General features: G+C 37.6%; 1 protein-coding gene across 1 annotated transcript in view; it reads right to left on the reverse strand.

Annotated features, from left to right (window-relative positions):
• Positions 1-1,249: 1,249 nt before the first annotated feature.
• The window catches only part of LOC129277515 (nuclear receptor subfamily 6 group A member 1-like), a 32,901-nt gene continuing 17,684 nt past the window's right edge, over positions 1,250-16,466 (reverse strand). The window contains exons 4-6 of the mRNA XM_054913682.2: positions 13,545-13,600; positions 4,332-5,055; positions 1,250-4,028 (exon numbers count right to left, since the gene is read on the reverse strand). Coding sequence (XP_054769657.1) covers positions 3,790-4,028; positions 4,332-5,055; positions 13,545-13,600 — 1,019 coding nt within the window. The 3' untranslated portion in view covers positions 1,250-3,789. The remainder of the gene's footprint in view (positions 4,029-4,331; positions 5,056-13,544; positions 13,601-16,466) is intronic.

The raw sequence follows: 16,466 nt of genomic DNA on the forward strand, positions 1-16,466 counted from the left end.
ATTAATAAATCATTAAATTAAAGAAAAATCTTTCATGGACAATGTATAATGTCAATCAGTCAATCACCCATATAGAAAGACAGTGTTATGATGATTACAATGAAAGAAATATAAACATTGCATTAATAATTACAAATTTTGTAAGATTTTTCATACCTCATGCAAACCTTCCAAGTACTCATACACACATCCAAAATGCAGCCAGTGTGTGTTCTTTTTTTTTGCAGTTATATGAGGTATATGTAAGCCGATTAATAACACCATTTAACTATATACTTGTGACATGCAATATTACAATGCAAATCCTTTTCCGAGAAAAAAGGGCCTTAATTAAACCATCCATATATGTACAGCTGCAATATAAATAAAGCTGCTTACTGGTACAAGAAACCAAGATACACGAAATATGATAATGAAAGAGTTACATGACACTCGAAAAGCATTCTAAAACATCTTTGCTCGGTAATGGTGAAAGTCGTTCTTAATTTGTAATATATGAATCATAATAACAAAAGAATAGTGATGATGATAATAATAATGATGATGATAATAAATGATAATAATAACAATAAAAGAATTATGATGATCATAATAATAATAAAAAAATAAAAAAATAACAATTATACCTCTTACAACACTTAGCCACTATCTCACCACTCTAATCTTTGACCATGATAAGATTTGCAATGATTCTGTATTTAACCTTACACTTCCTCCCCAACATAGCATGCATACGTAAAAATATGATCAAGAATTGAAACAAAGCAGTTAAATTCTACATCAGTGAATAGAAAAATAATATCGAAATTAGATCGATTACAATTTCGTTTTGAATCTAGTAATTGAAGAGATAATGTAGTTAACATACGCAGCAATAAAATGATAAATCCCATGAAGAACTACGCACACCGTAATCAATACAATGCCTTGTAATATCTCGATTAGTAATCGTGATCAAAGCGAAAGACAAATAAAAACGTATAAAAAATGTTTTGCAGCAGAAAAAAATGAAAATCGAAATAGCAGTGATAATTTCCAATACGTAAAAATAAAATATCTAAAAACATACATCTCGTGCCATTCAGTATGTAGGACTACGTTAATAAACGCTCAATTTGACACAACGGTACAGAAGAGTAAAGAAGGGCGAAAACACAAGTTGAAATGAAAAAGAAAAAGAATAGTATAACAAAACACATAATACTGCAGCTTCCATATTTGGTATAAAAGCACACGTTAAAATAGAAACACATTATTTTATACACCTTTAAAAGACATTATTATTACAACAACCGAATTACATAGACGGTATACATGGTCGTACGCAGCAGGGGGCAGTTGCCCCGCCCCCAGAATTTTTGGGAAAAAATCGCCCCAATGACAAGCTCGGTTGCTTCGCTCCCTCGCTTTCGAGTTCCTTTGAAAATGTTTACGCGTCCTGCCCCATGGTAAGAATTCCTGCGTACGGCCATGACAATATGGGTGTGTTTTTCTCCTAATTCGATGGTAAAATCGCGATTCCCATCTCATTTATGCGCATGCCCAGAACAGAAAGGAGAGAAGTCAAGTTACTGATCTGTTCAGAGGCCCGTAACACAAAACTTAGCAATGATCGTAGAACATTTTTCTACGATTGATTCCATTGACTACAATGTACAATCAATCGTGAAAATCAAACGTACGATCAATCGCTAACCTTTGTGTTATGGGGCCCCTGATCAGTGAAGTCAAGTAACGTCTATAGATCCTATCGGGAGTCCATAACACCCCTGACTTCGCGAAGTACGCGATTCGCACAGCTAGCACTGTTCCATCATCATACAGGTCGACCCTATACCAATTTTCATTTTTAATCGAAAGTAATTTCGATTTAATTGATGACAGGTCAAAGGTCAATCGAGGGACTTTTTCCAGCGTATAACACTTCATTAACACTGTCTATACCCATACTAAGCTCCAAGGAGTATGTTTCTTACTATTCTTTTAGTAATATTACATTTTCACACATACTTATAATGAAAAAAATATCTTGCTTAACCTTAAACAAATTAGAGCAATAAAATGAGGCAATAGCATTTCGGATTACTCGTGGACCAAATTTACTTTAGGAAAGAATAGGATATCGGCATAGCGAGCCAAGGGTATAATATGCCCACATAAAGAGTTAGGTGTATCATGTTGGCGCTTTACAAATAATGTGATATTGATATCATTCAAGATAAATCATTGACATTTTTAATTTAGAATAATCATCACAAGATATTTTCAAATTCAATTACTTCAATCTAAATGGCAATTATCATGAAAATAACCTCTCGAATCTTTCCCCCCAAAAGGCGAATAAACGCTAGCACTAATGGAGCGGTGTCTCTACGGGGAATGAAAATTCCTTTTACAATACAGATTAACATTCAATTATTAATTATGATTACATGTATATACATTGTTATCTTATATTTCCCTTACGTCCAGTAATAATTTTGAGACAGGAGTATTTACCTAAGACATTTTTTTTAACTTTGCGCTTAAGAAATTAGAATCTATTAAAAGAAATCTTGAAAAATAAAGAGTTCCACATGAACTCGATATAATTCGCAATACGTTAACTATGATATAGAATCGTAATATATTTATCATCACTATTCATGTACACACACGAACTATGAACAGTGATCGAATTTCATTTCATAGAATGAGATATATACTAACACACACGAATCCATTAAGCACAAAATACATATTGAATACTTCAACTCTATATACTCTTAACACTGTACTTACCTAATATTAACACACACATTCACGTCATGTTTTGATACGAAGTATAAGAAAAACATGGTCATAAAATGATATTCTTTTTATACTTAAAAAATCTATTTACATTGATGGATAAAACGTTAGTGTACGGTTTTCCGTCATGATATATATCACTTATAAGTGTTAGTTTACTTTTTTAAAAGTTCCATTCAAAACGGTCGAAATATGTTTCACAAAAAATGTTTTGTGCATGCTACACCTTATTTGGTGGTCTTTATAAATACAAGTCTCCTTCGTAATTTAAACCATCTAAAACACACACAACGTTATGGACTGCGCTGTGCGCGTCCGTTCATATACCTCCATTTTACATACAGGTTAATAGTTAAAGGCATTATAATTTACTATCGCATCATAATAAATATTATGATACTGCACCATGCAATAAGGCTGTATAATTATAATAAGCATTTAACCAATCAATTTTGGTAATATAATTACCATAAAGACTTGCAATGTTCTCATATTCACAAACCTGTGAAAACCCATTTACACTACCCAATACCCATACCATTCCCCAAAATTTGAAATGGTTGCTGTTAAACTTAATATTGTCAGAATGCTATATATCTTTTTATTAAAAAAGAATATTTGCATTTAAAATCTTTTTGATAACATCTGGACAATAATATGACGACTGCGTAAACCTTAATATATTCGTTTAGGCTGCAAAAAAGGGTAACCACATGGATTGTGGATTTTACTACAACACATTAGGTTGTTACTTTAACACTCTCGTGTTGTGTTCAAACTCTTGGGTCAGAGCGATTTCATAGAGAGAGTTCGGCCAAACCGGTTTCAATGGGGGTACCAGCATGGCGCATAGTGCTTTGTTAGGCAAGCCACATCAATAGAAATTGTGCCATTTGGTAACCCATTGAAACTGGGTTGGCCAAACTCTCTCTATTGATTGCTCTGTCTAGCTAGGGTATAGCTATGACGCCCTCTACGTTCGATGCATCTCCACACACGTTAGCGTTTGGTGTGTGTCACACCGGCATGCATGATGGCTTTAAAGAGCAGCGGCGCATTATCAAATGAGATCGCATTGCACTTCAATGCCAGGTGTCGGATCTGTGGGATGAGGATGAGAAGTTCACGGAATCGTTCCGCTGCGATGTTGTTGTTCAGCTGCACGTGGTCATGTAGTACGTAGTAGTACTGCTTGCTTAGATCCTTGATAACCGGCAGCTTTGTCAAGTTTGGATTCTCTGTGGGCCAAAGAAGAGGTTTAAAACAAAACTAATATTAATCTCTACAAGGCTAAACTGACGGGCATGCATTTGATACTTACAGAAATACTAATTACGATATGTTTCATATCTAAGCAATCCGAACTGAATGTTCAACTAATGACCAAGATATCCAAAGTAGTAGAATCAATTAATTTCTACAGGCAGATTGGAAGGCGCTAATGGAAAGGTAATTTCTTAAGAAAACTGTCATCACGAAAGAAGCCTACTGATTTTATTGGGCGCACAGCAAGGTTGTCAGAGAGGTATTAGTTGACTTACCAGGGTTTAAGAAGCAGATAACCTTCAGGCAAACGTGTTCCTGGACGCTGACCTTGAGTGCCCGGTATCTCGCAAGCGCGTTGGTAGCCACATCGATAATCTCCAGTCCATTCTGCCCGAACTTTCTCAGCTCGTCCTCACTGGGGATATAGGTGTCAAGGATTTGACCGAGCTTGGTGAAGAGTTCCAAAGGCTGCGTCCGCATGACTTCAAGCAACAGGAGCTCGATAAGACAAGTGGTCAGGAGCGATGTTGAATCAGAGATGGGGATTCTTGATTGGAACGGCAGCCTCTTGGTCCACTGGATCTGGTGATGAAGCATTCGGTCCATGAGCTTGCAGAGGAGTTCAAAGATTCCTGCATAACCGACCGGTTGATCCGTAGCTACTTCGAAAGGCAGGGTAAGCGGTTCAGTCGGTTCAGCCATGATGAGGGCTTCCACTTCCGGTAGGAGTGCTAAATTGCGTGAGGCCTCGCGTTCTGCGCGTTCCATGCGACGCGCGTACTCGACTGCGCTGATGCCTACAACACCAGACGCGACAAGGGCTGGGTTTCCAGCGAAGTCAAAGAAGTGATCGCTGGAGCTCGATCCCACGGAAGTTGGTGAGAAAGTGGGGGAGACACCATCACTACCATCGTTAGGGCTTTTGGTTGCCAGTCCGTTCATCTCTTCCCGTGCATACTCCTCACCAGACATTATCCGTTCGATCTCCTCAGGGCTCAACTGGACAAAGAGAAGGGACGATAACAAAATATTCTTTATGTTAATATCATATTTATACGCCAATTAATACTTAGTCTAAAATTATATCATGTGTTAAATTAAAATAAAATAAATATGTTCTTTGACATCATTGGAGCATACTGTGAAGTGAAAATGTTATTCATTTCGGCTTACGCTTGCGGGGACGAAGTGCTGATTCTTGCTTTTTAATAAAAAATATTGAAAAAAAAATATAAAAAAAACCAATATTGTTTAGAGTCATATGTTGCACTGAATGAAGTAACAATAATGATTGAACAATGTTATATAAACATTAGACAACCGACAGACGCATTTCTTTGTTTAATTTATTGATAAAAGTCAAATCGTCTGTTGCATTTTTCTAGTATTTCATCAGTATAGGCCTAGTTATTAAATTTCATCGGTGATATTCAACAATTGTGTAAATCTTGTCTAGGAATATTGTGGCGTCCCCTAGATTGAAATGGATAAAAATGGAATGGGCATTACTCAACCCAACAGTCTCATAACAATTGGAATTGGATTTCTGATGCATACCAAGGGCATAAGGTTAGTTTAGGGGTGGGTGGCGTGTCATAAAAGCGATCGTTATGTTTCCGATCGATTGGGTTATGAAGCGCCGAAACGAGTGCTTGAAGAACTTATTTTCATGAAGATCCCCCCCCCCAAAAAAAAAAAAAAAAAAAAAAATCATTTATATTTTAAAACCATATTTTGCAATGAAAATTTGTGTTTTAACAGCAAGAATGTTTTTCAGCTTTTATTATTTCATCTATGGCTTTTGTAATGCATAATGGTTGTTTAAATAATAACATTGCCATATTGCATTCATTCATATAGTCGTGAAGTCAGGCTAATTTAGGAACATTATATATGTGGAAACACGGGATTTATTTTTGGTATCAACATGGGTGCCCAACGCTGAACATTTACACAAGAATATTCCAGCCAGCCAACTTTGATAGAATTACCTTACGCGGGGCAAAAATACATGATGCAAACTTTGAAGGGCTACCCATGAAGAATAAGTTTAATTTTGCGGGATTAGTAAAAACACTAAATAGATGAAAACATTTTCGTAACCTTGGGCGTTGTAGTGTTTCCATTAAACATTACCTCGTGATACGTGGTCAAATCGCTTCTCAAATATGCGGTAGGGGATAATTGGTGATATGTGGTAGAGCGGGAAGGAGAGGGGGGGGGGGGGCTGGAAAGGGGTGGAAAGAGCATAATTTATTCTCATTCTTTTGAAGGGTAAAAAAGGTTTTTAAAGAAAATGTTGTATTCTGTAAAGTATAACACTAAACTTGTTCAAATATGACCCATGACTTACTCTTCCATTCTTTATTTTTATTTATTTTTTTAAAGAAAATTAAAGTATTGTGCTGTCTTTGTTTTACTTTGACTTCTACCATATGGGAAAGCGTTTCTGTGAGAAATTTCTATCAGAAATACATGATGAAAGAAAAGTTGTCACATCCGGGCAATGATATGAGATTAGCACAGAGCCTGTGATCTCATTTGTTAACATATTATTGTTGACTTTTCTTTATCCGCTTTCATTCAATCTTTCGCAATCATAGTTTTTATATTTTTCATTTGAAAAAAAAATACCATTATTGTCTTGGTTTGGTCGGAATTCAATCGTATGGATCCATGTTGCAATTTATGGAAAAAAATAGACAATAAATTCAAAATTTGATCAACCCGTTCTTAAATATTTTCTATATGCCCTTTGATTATACGGTGTGCCCATACTTTTATTTCTTATTTCTTCTAATGTTACTACATTGACATTTCAGTCTTTTGATCATAATGACAATATCAAAGTTAATTGTTTGAATAACTACAATGTTTTACAGGGTCCACATTAAAAAAAGTTAAAATGTGTATGAACAGTCAATCTCTTATTTGATAAATTCATACGCAGAATTTTATCCGGGGGCAAGACGCTTAAAGAAAGCGAGTGATCAAAGCGGCCGAGCGAGTGATCAAAGCGGCCGAGCTTGTCATGGGAACACTTTTCTTTTTCCTATATATGAAATTGAAGGATTTCGCGTACAACCATGGATATATTCAAATGAAACTTCTACGAAGTACTGTATAGAATAACATAACCGAATATTACTTCACTCATTCCCTATTCAAAGTCCCGGTAAATATCATGCCTGTCATTAAAGGAGAATGAAACTCTTGGAGCAAGTTAGCTTTTGTGAAAGCAGAAAAATCAAAGAATAAGATCAACAAAAGTTTGAGTAAAATAGGACTAGCAATAGAAGAGTTATGAGCATTTGAATGTCGAGATCACTAATGCTATGGAGATCCTCCCATTGGCAACGCAACCAAGATCTATGATATCACAGATGAACAACTCTCCCCTTTTGGACACTGAAATATACCCCAAAACATATCTTTTTGCTCATTCTAATCATATGACAAACGATTCATCAATGATATAATGTTGTGAAACCTCTGTACTTGTCCTCTCATAAAGAGAACACCTCACCTTGTGATAGATTCTATAAAAGTGAAAATATAAGTGCAATAAGTACTAAAGCAATGAGGGAGTTGTACGTGTGTGACATCACAGATCTTGGTCGCATTGCCAATGGGAGGATCTACATGGCATTAGTGATCTCAATATTCAAATGCTCATAACTTTCTTATTATTCATTCAATCTTCCTCAAACTTTCAACAATATGTTTCTTTGATTTTTCTCTTTGATATGGATTCAGCTGGTTTCAAGGGTTTCATTCTCCTTTAAATAAACTAACGAAATATTCTTGCAAATGTCTCACAACAAAAATACCCACATTTCTTTTCGAAATGCGATGCGTGCAGGTTGGTCAAGGCTAGTTTTCGCCTTATTCTTTAAGTGAAACAGAAAGGGTAACTTGACAGCTTATTAGTTTCTAATCGAATTTACCTTGAGACAATTTCTCTTAATTTCTTCTTATTTATATGCAATTCCCACCTAATGAAATTGTTTTTACCTTGGTAATTCCATGTTTACTTTTAAGTACTGCCATTTCACTTTCCCAATTATCCTAAAATAAAAATGTTCATATAAGTATTCATAATTATTCATCATTGTCAAATGTTAATCTATATTTTGTACAATCATAAACATAAAGAAAACCCATCTTTATCCAGAGGAGTCGCGATTTGTTTGATCTATTAATATGTTGTCGCTCTCCACGTTTTTGGTGTTCTTTTGTCCACGGGAGAATCGCAATGTTTTGATGGAAAGATGACCAAACAGATGAGAAGATATATCTATTCATATTTTAAGCCGGGGGGGGGGGTGCCCCATCCTGCTTCAGGGATGGGGCACATGCATGTCAAGTGTCCCATTCATTGCGACAAAAAGAATAATTGCTATTTACCATCTACAATCATGTTGACGCTAAACCGTTTTAATTATTATAGTTCTTAAAATAAACATTGACATTCAATAAATAAAACCCTGCTAATATGTATTGAATCATTGGTATCACTGTCGACACATATTTTTTTTCAACATCTGCCATCAAAATAAGTGTTGAATAAAGTCACGTGGAAGGCCTGTAAGAATTTTTCATATTGTGAAAACAATGTTTCATAATTTTTGAAAATGTTGAAAATCTATTCAAATAATGCCCATGTTTGAAATCAACAGAAACAAATCACTTTAACCCTGATATTGGTTCTTAAACTCGTCAATTATCTCCATCCGTCCCCCTCCCCCACCGTAGCCCCCGTCAACGCCCCGTAGCCCCCTGCCCCTCCCCACAAAATCCGGCCATAGCCCCGCCTATCTCTCTCCCAACTCCCTGACCCAATAATGCCCATTCGGTCACCTTAACACGTCCTTCACTTTTGTGTTTTCTTGCATACCAGCTTATATTCATCGGACGATAGTGTATTCTCATTCTCTATCACGATGTTATGAGGGTTATGACCAAAAGTGAGATGCCGCAACATGCGCGACAATCATATTGAAATTCGTGCTCCTCGCTCAAACCATCCCGATGGACAATGAAATCGAATTCCTTTTAATGTTGTTCATTCTCAGCAAAATCTCATTAAAACATTCAATAGCTGGACAACCCCAATCAATTTCCCTCCTATATAGTTCCTCTGACCATTGAGCTCCGTTAGTAGCTACATGCTCTGACCTCGCCGGTGTGCGATTGCTGCCAGCAAAATCCTATTCACTTTTTTAAATCTCGTCTGGAAGATATGATATTTGCATGCTTGGTTTATACAAACGCACCCCCCCCCCCCCCCCCCGATATTCGAGACCCGAGCACGTTTTCACCGATATTTCTTGGAACTCTTTCACAATTTCGAACACAGTCACGCTCGACTGACACAATGGATGAAGAGAGACAATCGCTTGGGATTCGTGCTTCAGAAAAATGTGTGCACTGTGCATCGATTTGAAACATAGGCGACGACCTTGGTGTTACATAACACGTCGCATGCGGGTCGGTCTTTGAGGGCAGTGTCCCCGAGCTACTGCGGCAGCGGCTGGCTTCGATGCCTGATGGTTAGGGGGTAAGGGGGAAATGAGCTTACGTGATCTGTGCGCCGTCACGATCACATTCGCGGCTGTCTTACTTATCATTCGTTTCGACGTGTCCTTGCACATCTTCTCTTGAATATGTATCACTCGCCAATTAGATAGTTACGTAACGGGCCAAGGTCGGACTGAGATATTAGGCCAAGAGCCAACAATAGAGGGATGTTCGTTAGGAGGATAACACGCTCTACCTTCTTAGATTTCAAAACTTCTTATTCAACGGACAGACAGGATCACATATGCTGTTAATTACTAATCTCCAGTGAGTTATCGCTTAATGAAACGCGCTGTTTTCAAGAAAAACTCCGTCGGGATAACGATCATAAATATTCTAAAACATCCAACAGGATAACAAACTGCTAAAAAGTGCTATTTTTATATGCATATATAAGATTTGGCCTATTACACCAACTGATTTTGGAAAAAAAATCCTGAGCGAAGCATTCATCATTTAGTAAAAGTTTATTTTTCTTGATGGTACACACAGCCCATTATTCGACTTTGTGATTTATAGCGTTTTTTATAATCATATCTTTCAGCGTAATACCCGGGCAGCGTCATTATTTTTTTATGCAAGTATTATTACTTATTTATATTTTGTGTGCCCATGCAACTAAAAATAAACAATTTCATTCTGTATCGGGCCTAAACAATTACTATGGAGTATAATACTATACATATCTTAGAAAATGATACAAAGATGAAAAGAAAGAAATTCAATAGTTGACCCTCATGACCAAAATATTGACGGAAACATCATTAACAGGACGGGTTTGAAAAAGAACAAAAACGAACAAGTAAACTGTCAATTCCGAGAAACAACATGCCTACAATTACAATGACTATTTTAGTGGTGGTCTATGAGAATGTCAGCATTAAATATGACCCTTTAAACACCGTCAGATTGAAGGATGATTTACCGACAGGGATGTAAATAAAACCCTGGTTATGACAGAAGTCTACCGTCCTATCACGTATGATTAACACATCAACATTAATGTGATCTCGTAAATGTATCTTTGTTTTTCAATGCGAGACATTTCGATGAAGTTCTATCCCCATTAAACGAAACACCTGTTCGAGTGACGCAGAGAGTCTATGTTAATTTATTGCTTTGACAAGCTTGTGACGCATATTACTGCAGATCACGTTCTGTTGTTTTAGCGAAATATACACTGGTTATGGATTTTTCCAGCACTTTCCCCCACTTTCTTTTTGTTTGTTGTTGTGAACTATTCGAAATCAAATTATCCATGCACCACTTCCCGACCACCCCCGTCATCGCAAGCAAAAATGCTACATAAAACTGAACAACAGATGGCGCTAATCCATCATCATGTCCAGTATACGGTTATTCAAAACAAAAAAAATACGGTACTGATCACAGTCATCATGGACAATCTGTTCCATGATGGTGTTCGACAAGACTTCAGTCCCACACCAAGCCCATAGAGTGACTCGATGAGCCATTTTTGGAGGGAGCACACTGTGGTATGTGGAGCAAAAATTACACGGACCACATGAGTGTCTGCATGTCTCCTGAACCCGACATGGTATAATTTATAAAGGATTGCTTAGCATAAGATTCAGAGCAAATACTGTCGGTGTATTTCCCCCCAAAATAATCTCAAAGAATAAAAACTAGGGTGAAAATGATTAAAACTTGTCGACTTCTGATTAGGGCACGATACCAATTCCGAATGTGTCCCAAACGGCTCATGAACACATCCAATGCCCCCCAATGCCACGGCCTTCATTGTGTTACTATAACCTCGAGAAGAAAGGAGTAGAAACAGAGAGAAATAGTAATATTATCCAACAATGTGATGAAAAGACAGATGCTTGGTCAGTGGAGTCCCGCCCCGATGACCAACCCATCACCGTGGAAAATGGATCGTATTACCATGGGCCATGATATTACGAGAATGGTCAGTAGTACCCTGGGGAACCATGATTTACAATAATCTGTTTTGTATTCGTCCGGTAAAAAAAATCCCCAGACAACCTTGAGCATTCCCAGACAATCTGCTTCAAAAGGAGAAAAGAATTTAAAGAGAATGTGACCAAATAGCAACGCGTTCTTTCGAAGTCCGAAAAACCCCTAGACACACCCACACCCACATAATGGGTGGTTGTGTGCGGAAAATGTAAAATAAGACTGTTTCGGAAACGATGGATAAAACGGAGAGAGGATGAATGAGGGAGGGGAAGAGAATGAGGAGAATGCGAGAGAGCGATAAAGAGAGAGAGAGAGAGAGAGAGAGAGGGGGGGGGTGAATATAGAGGAGGCGTGGGTGGGAGTGAATTAAGATAAAACTATAAAAGATTTTAAGGGGGAAATATTTGTTTTAAAGCCTTGTAAAATGAAATTGTCTTCTGAAACGAAGTAGCACTCAAGAGATTAAACCACTATCACAATCATAAAGGCATTGCAAATACTTCAGCTTCTTTGAAAATCGCTGAACGGTATAAGACTATATACGGCAGATACCCCTCCCCCGGCCCGGCCCCCTCCCCCACAACCCTCATTGCAAATTTGTTTAACCCCTTTTGAAAGGCCGTAATAGATTTCGCGCATTTTTAATCGCATTTTAATCTGCTATTCGGAACCTTCTAAGACTTTCCAATTTGATTTTTTTTCTTTACCCTTTCTTTTCTCTATTGTGTAATTTCAATCATGTCACAAACTTGTATGATTTCTGTGCCAGCGAGTCACGTTTCACCGATTTATTTTCAATTCAGACAGCATTCAATAAACATCATTTGATAAGATATTTTTCTTCTTTTGCTTCTTACCAACATAACAAAGTATTACCACATTGTTTGTTTCGCTGTTTGAGGGGTGGTCTTTGTTGAATATAAGCCTACCTAATACACTGCTTATCAGTTTCATATTCGAATTCCACATCTTTCGTCTTCTTCCTCTCCTCCTCCTCTTCTTCTTCTCATCTTCTTCTTCCTCTCCTCCTCCTCCTTCTCCCTCTTCTTCTTCCTCTCCTCCTCCTTCTTCTTCTTCTTTTCTCGTCCTCTTCTTATACGCCCTCATTTACCACTTTACTCTTCTTCTGAAACTCCCTATTTTCCTGCTTCTCTTGATTTTTTCCATTGTTAATTTTATTCAATTAATTTAAAAACTCTTTTTCTTTTCTTCTGCGTCGTAAAGTCTGTGATTGGTGATCATAGGCGGCGGAAGCGGGGGGGGGGGGGGGGGCAGGTCCCCCCTAAATTTGAGGTGGGGGGACGGTCCCCCCATAAATTTTTATTTGATGACCTCTTTTTTTTTTTTTTTTTTTTGCTTGTCAAATTTTTTATTTGTGTCCATCACTTAATTTCAGGTTGACCCCCCCCTAAATTGTTTGGCTTTCGCCGCCAATGTTGGTGATCACTGATAGTATTCAGATCAGTGGTTGAAAGTATACAGATCAGTGTTGGTAATCAATCACCACGCTATCACGACAAATATCCAATAGAGGGCGCTCGACCACTAAAATTTGTAGTCACATTCACCTTTTCTCTCCGTCCCCATTTTCCTTTCTCGACTGTCTTTTAGCTGTTTTATTACGATAGAAGAGTTTTTTTTTTTTAGTTTAGTGTACTTCATCCACATTATTCATTCATTAATCTATTCATTTTAATTTTGTACAATATCTCTGTTTAATGAGTGTATAAGGAGTTATATGATTTTATATCAGGGGACCGGTGAGGGTGGTTGAAATATGGATTTATTTACAATGCCTATACAGAATGCCGCCCTGTACACTTCTTTGAATGTCTGTGTGTAAAAGTCCTCTCGTGATATGTTAGTGGTCTGGCGCCCTCTATCTGCTCTTGAACATTTGTCTTGAAAAATACCTATTGATAACAATATTGTAGACAAATTGAAATATATTTGATAAAACTTACCGAAACAGGCCCGATGCTTTTATTTCGACCACCAGGCATACCGTCCTCACGAATAGCTAAATGGAAAAAATAATGAATCGAAAAGAACAAATTACTTTATGTAAATATATATTTGACGACTGTCAATCAGCGATGAGTAGTTGCTTTCTTATACAATAATCATATTAATTTCATGTTTTCAAATGGAATGGAGACCAACGAGAGACAATAGGCTAAGATGGTAGAAGGGGCGGAGTGGGAGTCTGGCTTCAAAGAAATAAAGTTAACTCATTATATCAAGACAGCTAGAAAGACTGAGCGATAGATGGCGCTATTTCAATCCACACGATTAACATTCTGATATATGTAATGGCTATATTAGTAAAATCGGGATATTTTGATGAAAAATTAATGAACCATATCGTAAAATAAACAGGTGTATAATAAATATAAACAGGTTTGTAAGATGGCTTTATGACGTATACTTGCCTTTTTCTCGTTTTACGATAAAATCTTTATTCAGAATTGACTATCTACAATGCCTTTTTACATCGGAAAAATAGGAAATGCAATGTAGAGTTTCAAAAGCACGATTCACAAGCTCGTTCCCCGACACATCTAAACTGAGTAGCATGTAGGGAGGGGAGGGGGTCTGCCCCCATGCACACTGACGTCTTCTACCGCTAATCATAATGGTCACTGATGTCATTTACATTATAATGTAGTCTTGCATGGACGTGCTTGTATTCGGGTATAACATGCACTTCATCTCTTATTTTAATACAATAAAAAATAGTATCATATACTTAGTTTATTCCTTTACAAAAAATAGATAAATAAACAGTATGGTCGATTTTTTCCCTCACTCTCACCAAAACTAATGTAGGAAGCGCACACCGACTTTTCACAGCAGGTGAATCTATTAGGTTAAAAACCTACTAACCCAGAAATAAAATACTCGGAAAAATATCATATTTTGATGTCTTTATCACTAACGACTATGCTAATGAGATCTCCCACTGATTCATTCTGCTTTCATTTAATCCTAAAATATTAGTCTTCAAAACTTTCAAATATACTTCTCACCTTCCATTTTTCTTCATGACACTGGGCACGAATAACTAGAAAAACCAGGTCACAAAAAAAAACACCGATGGTGTAGAAGTGGCATTCAGGTGTCATTACTGACGGGCGGGGGGGGGGGGGCGAATCCCCATTTGATGGGAGACAATTTTTGTGGAAAGCGTGGACTTGAGGTATTTCACCAATACCATTTGATACATCTCTCTTTCTTTCTGGGTACCCACGCTCGCTCTGTCCTAATTTCTCTCTTTCCCTCTTTTCTTCAAAATACCGGCCTATATAAATTTATTTCAATTATTTTATTCTAAAATGACTTTCCACTAGTAATCATTGATCTATGTGTCCCCGTTGTCACCCCATATTAGCCTGAGATCACTGTCTTGAGGCAAGTTGGCGCCGTGATGAGAGTCAGACGATTCCACGGCGACCCTCAAATAATCGTGAATCATTTCCCGCGCGAATGTTTGACCAACAAATGTACAGTTAAAATTATTGCGTCATTACCCTCATCAAGACTCTAATAATAGGTCTACATTCAGCTGCCAAATCAATAACGATGCTAACTGTTCCCAACTAGTAATGTTTCTCTTTATTCGTCAGATCTGATATCATTCCTTGATTTTGATTGGCTGAGAAGCAATGTTACCATGGTAACTATCGGACAAGAAAGACTTTGTAGGAGAAAACGTCCCCCAAATCCTTTTATGAAACACTCCCCGGGTATCACCTTGAAATAAACTTTATAAAGAGAGTTATGCAATTTTCTGACGGTAATATTATCATTATCACTTATATCATAATTATTAATCATTATGAATAATTCATCTTATTTTAGCGCTCACATCCACTCTTAATGCAGGCTTTGGCCCGATTGCAGACACGGTATTTCGAGGAATAATTATCACGAGCAGATACCAATATAATGGGGCAAGTGCAGCAAAATGAATTTCCTACTGAAACATCAAGGCAATGACTGGGATTCGAATCCATGACCCTATACTATCGAGACTTTGAGAGTCAGTTGAATGTGTCTGGGAAACCCCAACACAAAACACCTCCTATAATCACTAGCGTGACCCCCCCCCTGACGAGCCACAACCCATGCAAAGGACGTATCCCTGCCCCCCCCCTGACGAGCTTGAAAGACTTTTTTTGCCCCCCCCCCTGACGAGCTTGAAGACCTTTATTGCCCCCCTGACGAGCTTGAAGACTTTTTTTTTTTTTTTGCTTGTCAAATTTTTTGGCGGACGGTTTTGCCCCCCCCCCCCCCTCTGTGGAAAATCCTAGGTACGCCACTGTCTATAATCCTTCATTCTCCCTCATCGCCGAATACGTATTCAAACACATAAAAATGTATGGTAGCATACATCCCATTTTCCCTTTCATGCAACCTCTATTTCCTCCCCTAAAACTAAGTTGAAGGCAAAATCAGACACCTGTTTATGACTTATGCCTATGACAAAGACTAATTGATCGCTTAAATGTCGTCCCCTTTTCCCAGTTACTTTCCAAGGATAATCTTATTTGCGCAACATTCGTTTGAGGGAATTGGAAGTGAGTAATTCTGCCAAATTTGTCTTGTCCAGTCCTCCTATTTCTCCTTCTATAATGCTACTTCATTCTTGTTAATTCCTTGAAATGTTTTTTTTTAATACAACCTCGCAAAAGAACTTTTGAAGCGTTGCTCTGAGTATATTACGATACTGGAGTGAGCATTCAATGGTGTTTTATTCGACCCAAAGAAAGTCAAGGGTGGTTATTTTTTAACATTGTATTTACACACAGTCATCCCCCTTCATCTCTCCCTCTCTATCTCCCTTTTCACTCGGCATGCTACCACTGATCCAGAACCAAGATACG

Source organism: Lytechinus pictus, chromosome 15, assembly GCF_037042905.1.
Source record: "Lytechinus pictus isolate F3 Inbred chromosome 15, Lp3.0, whole genome shotgun sequence".
Classification (NCBI taxonomy): Eukaryota; Metazoa; Echinodermata; class Echinoidea; order Temnopleuroida; family Toxopneustidae; genus Lytechinus; species Lytechinus pictus.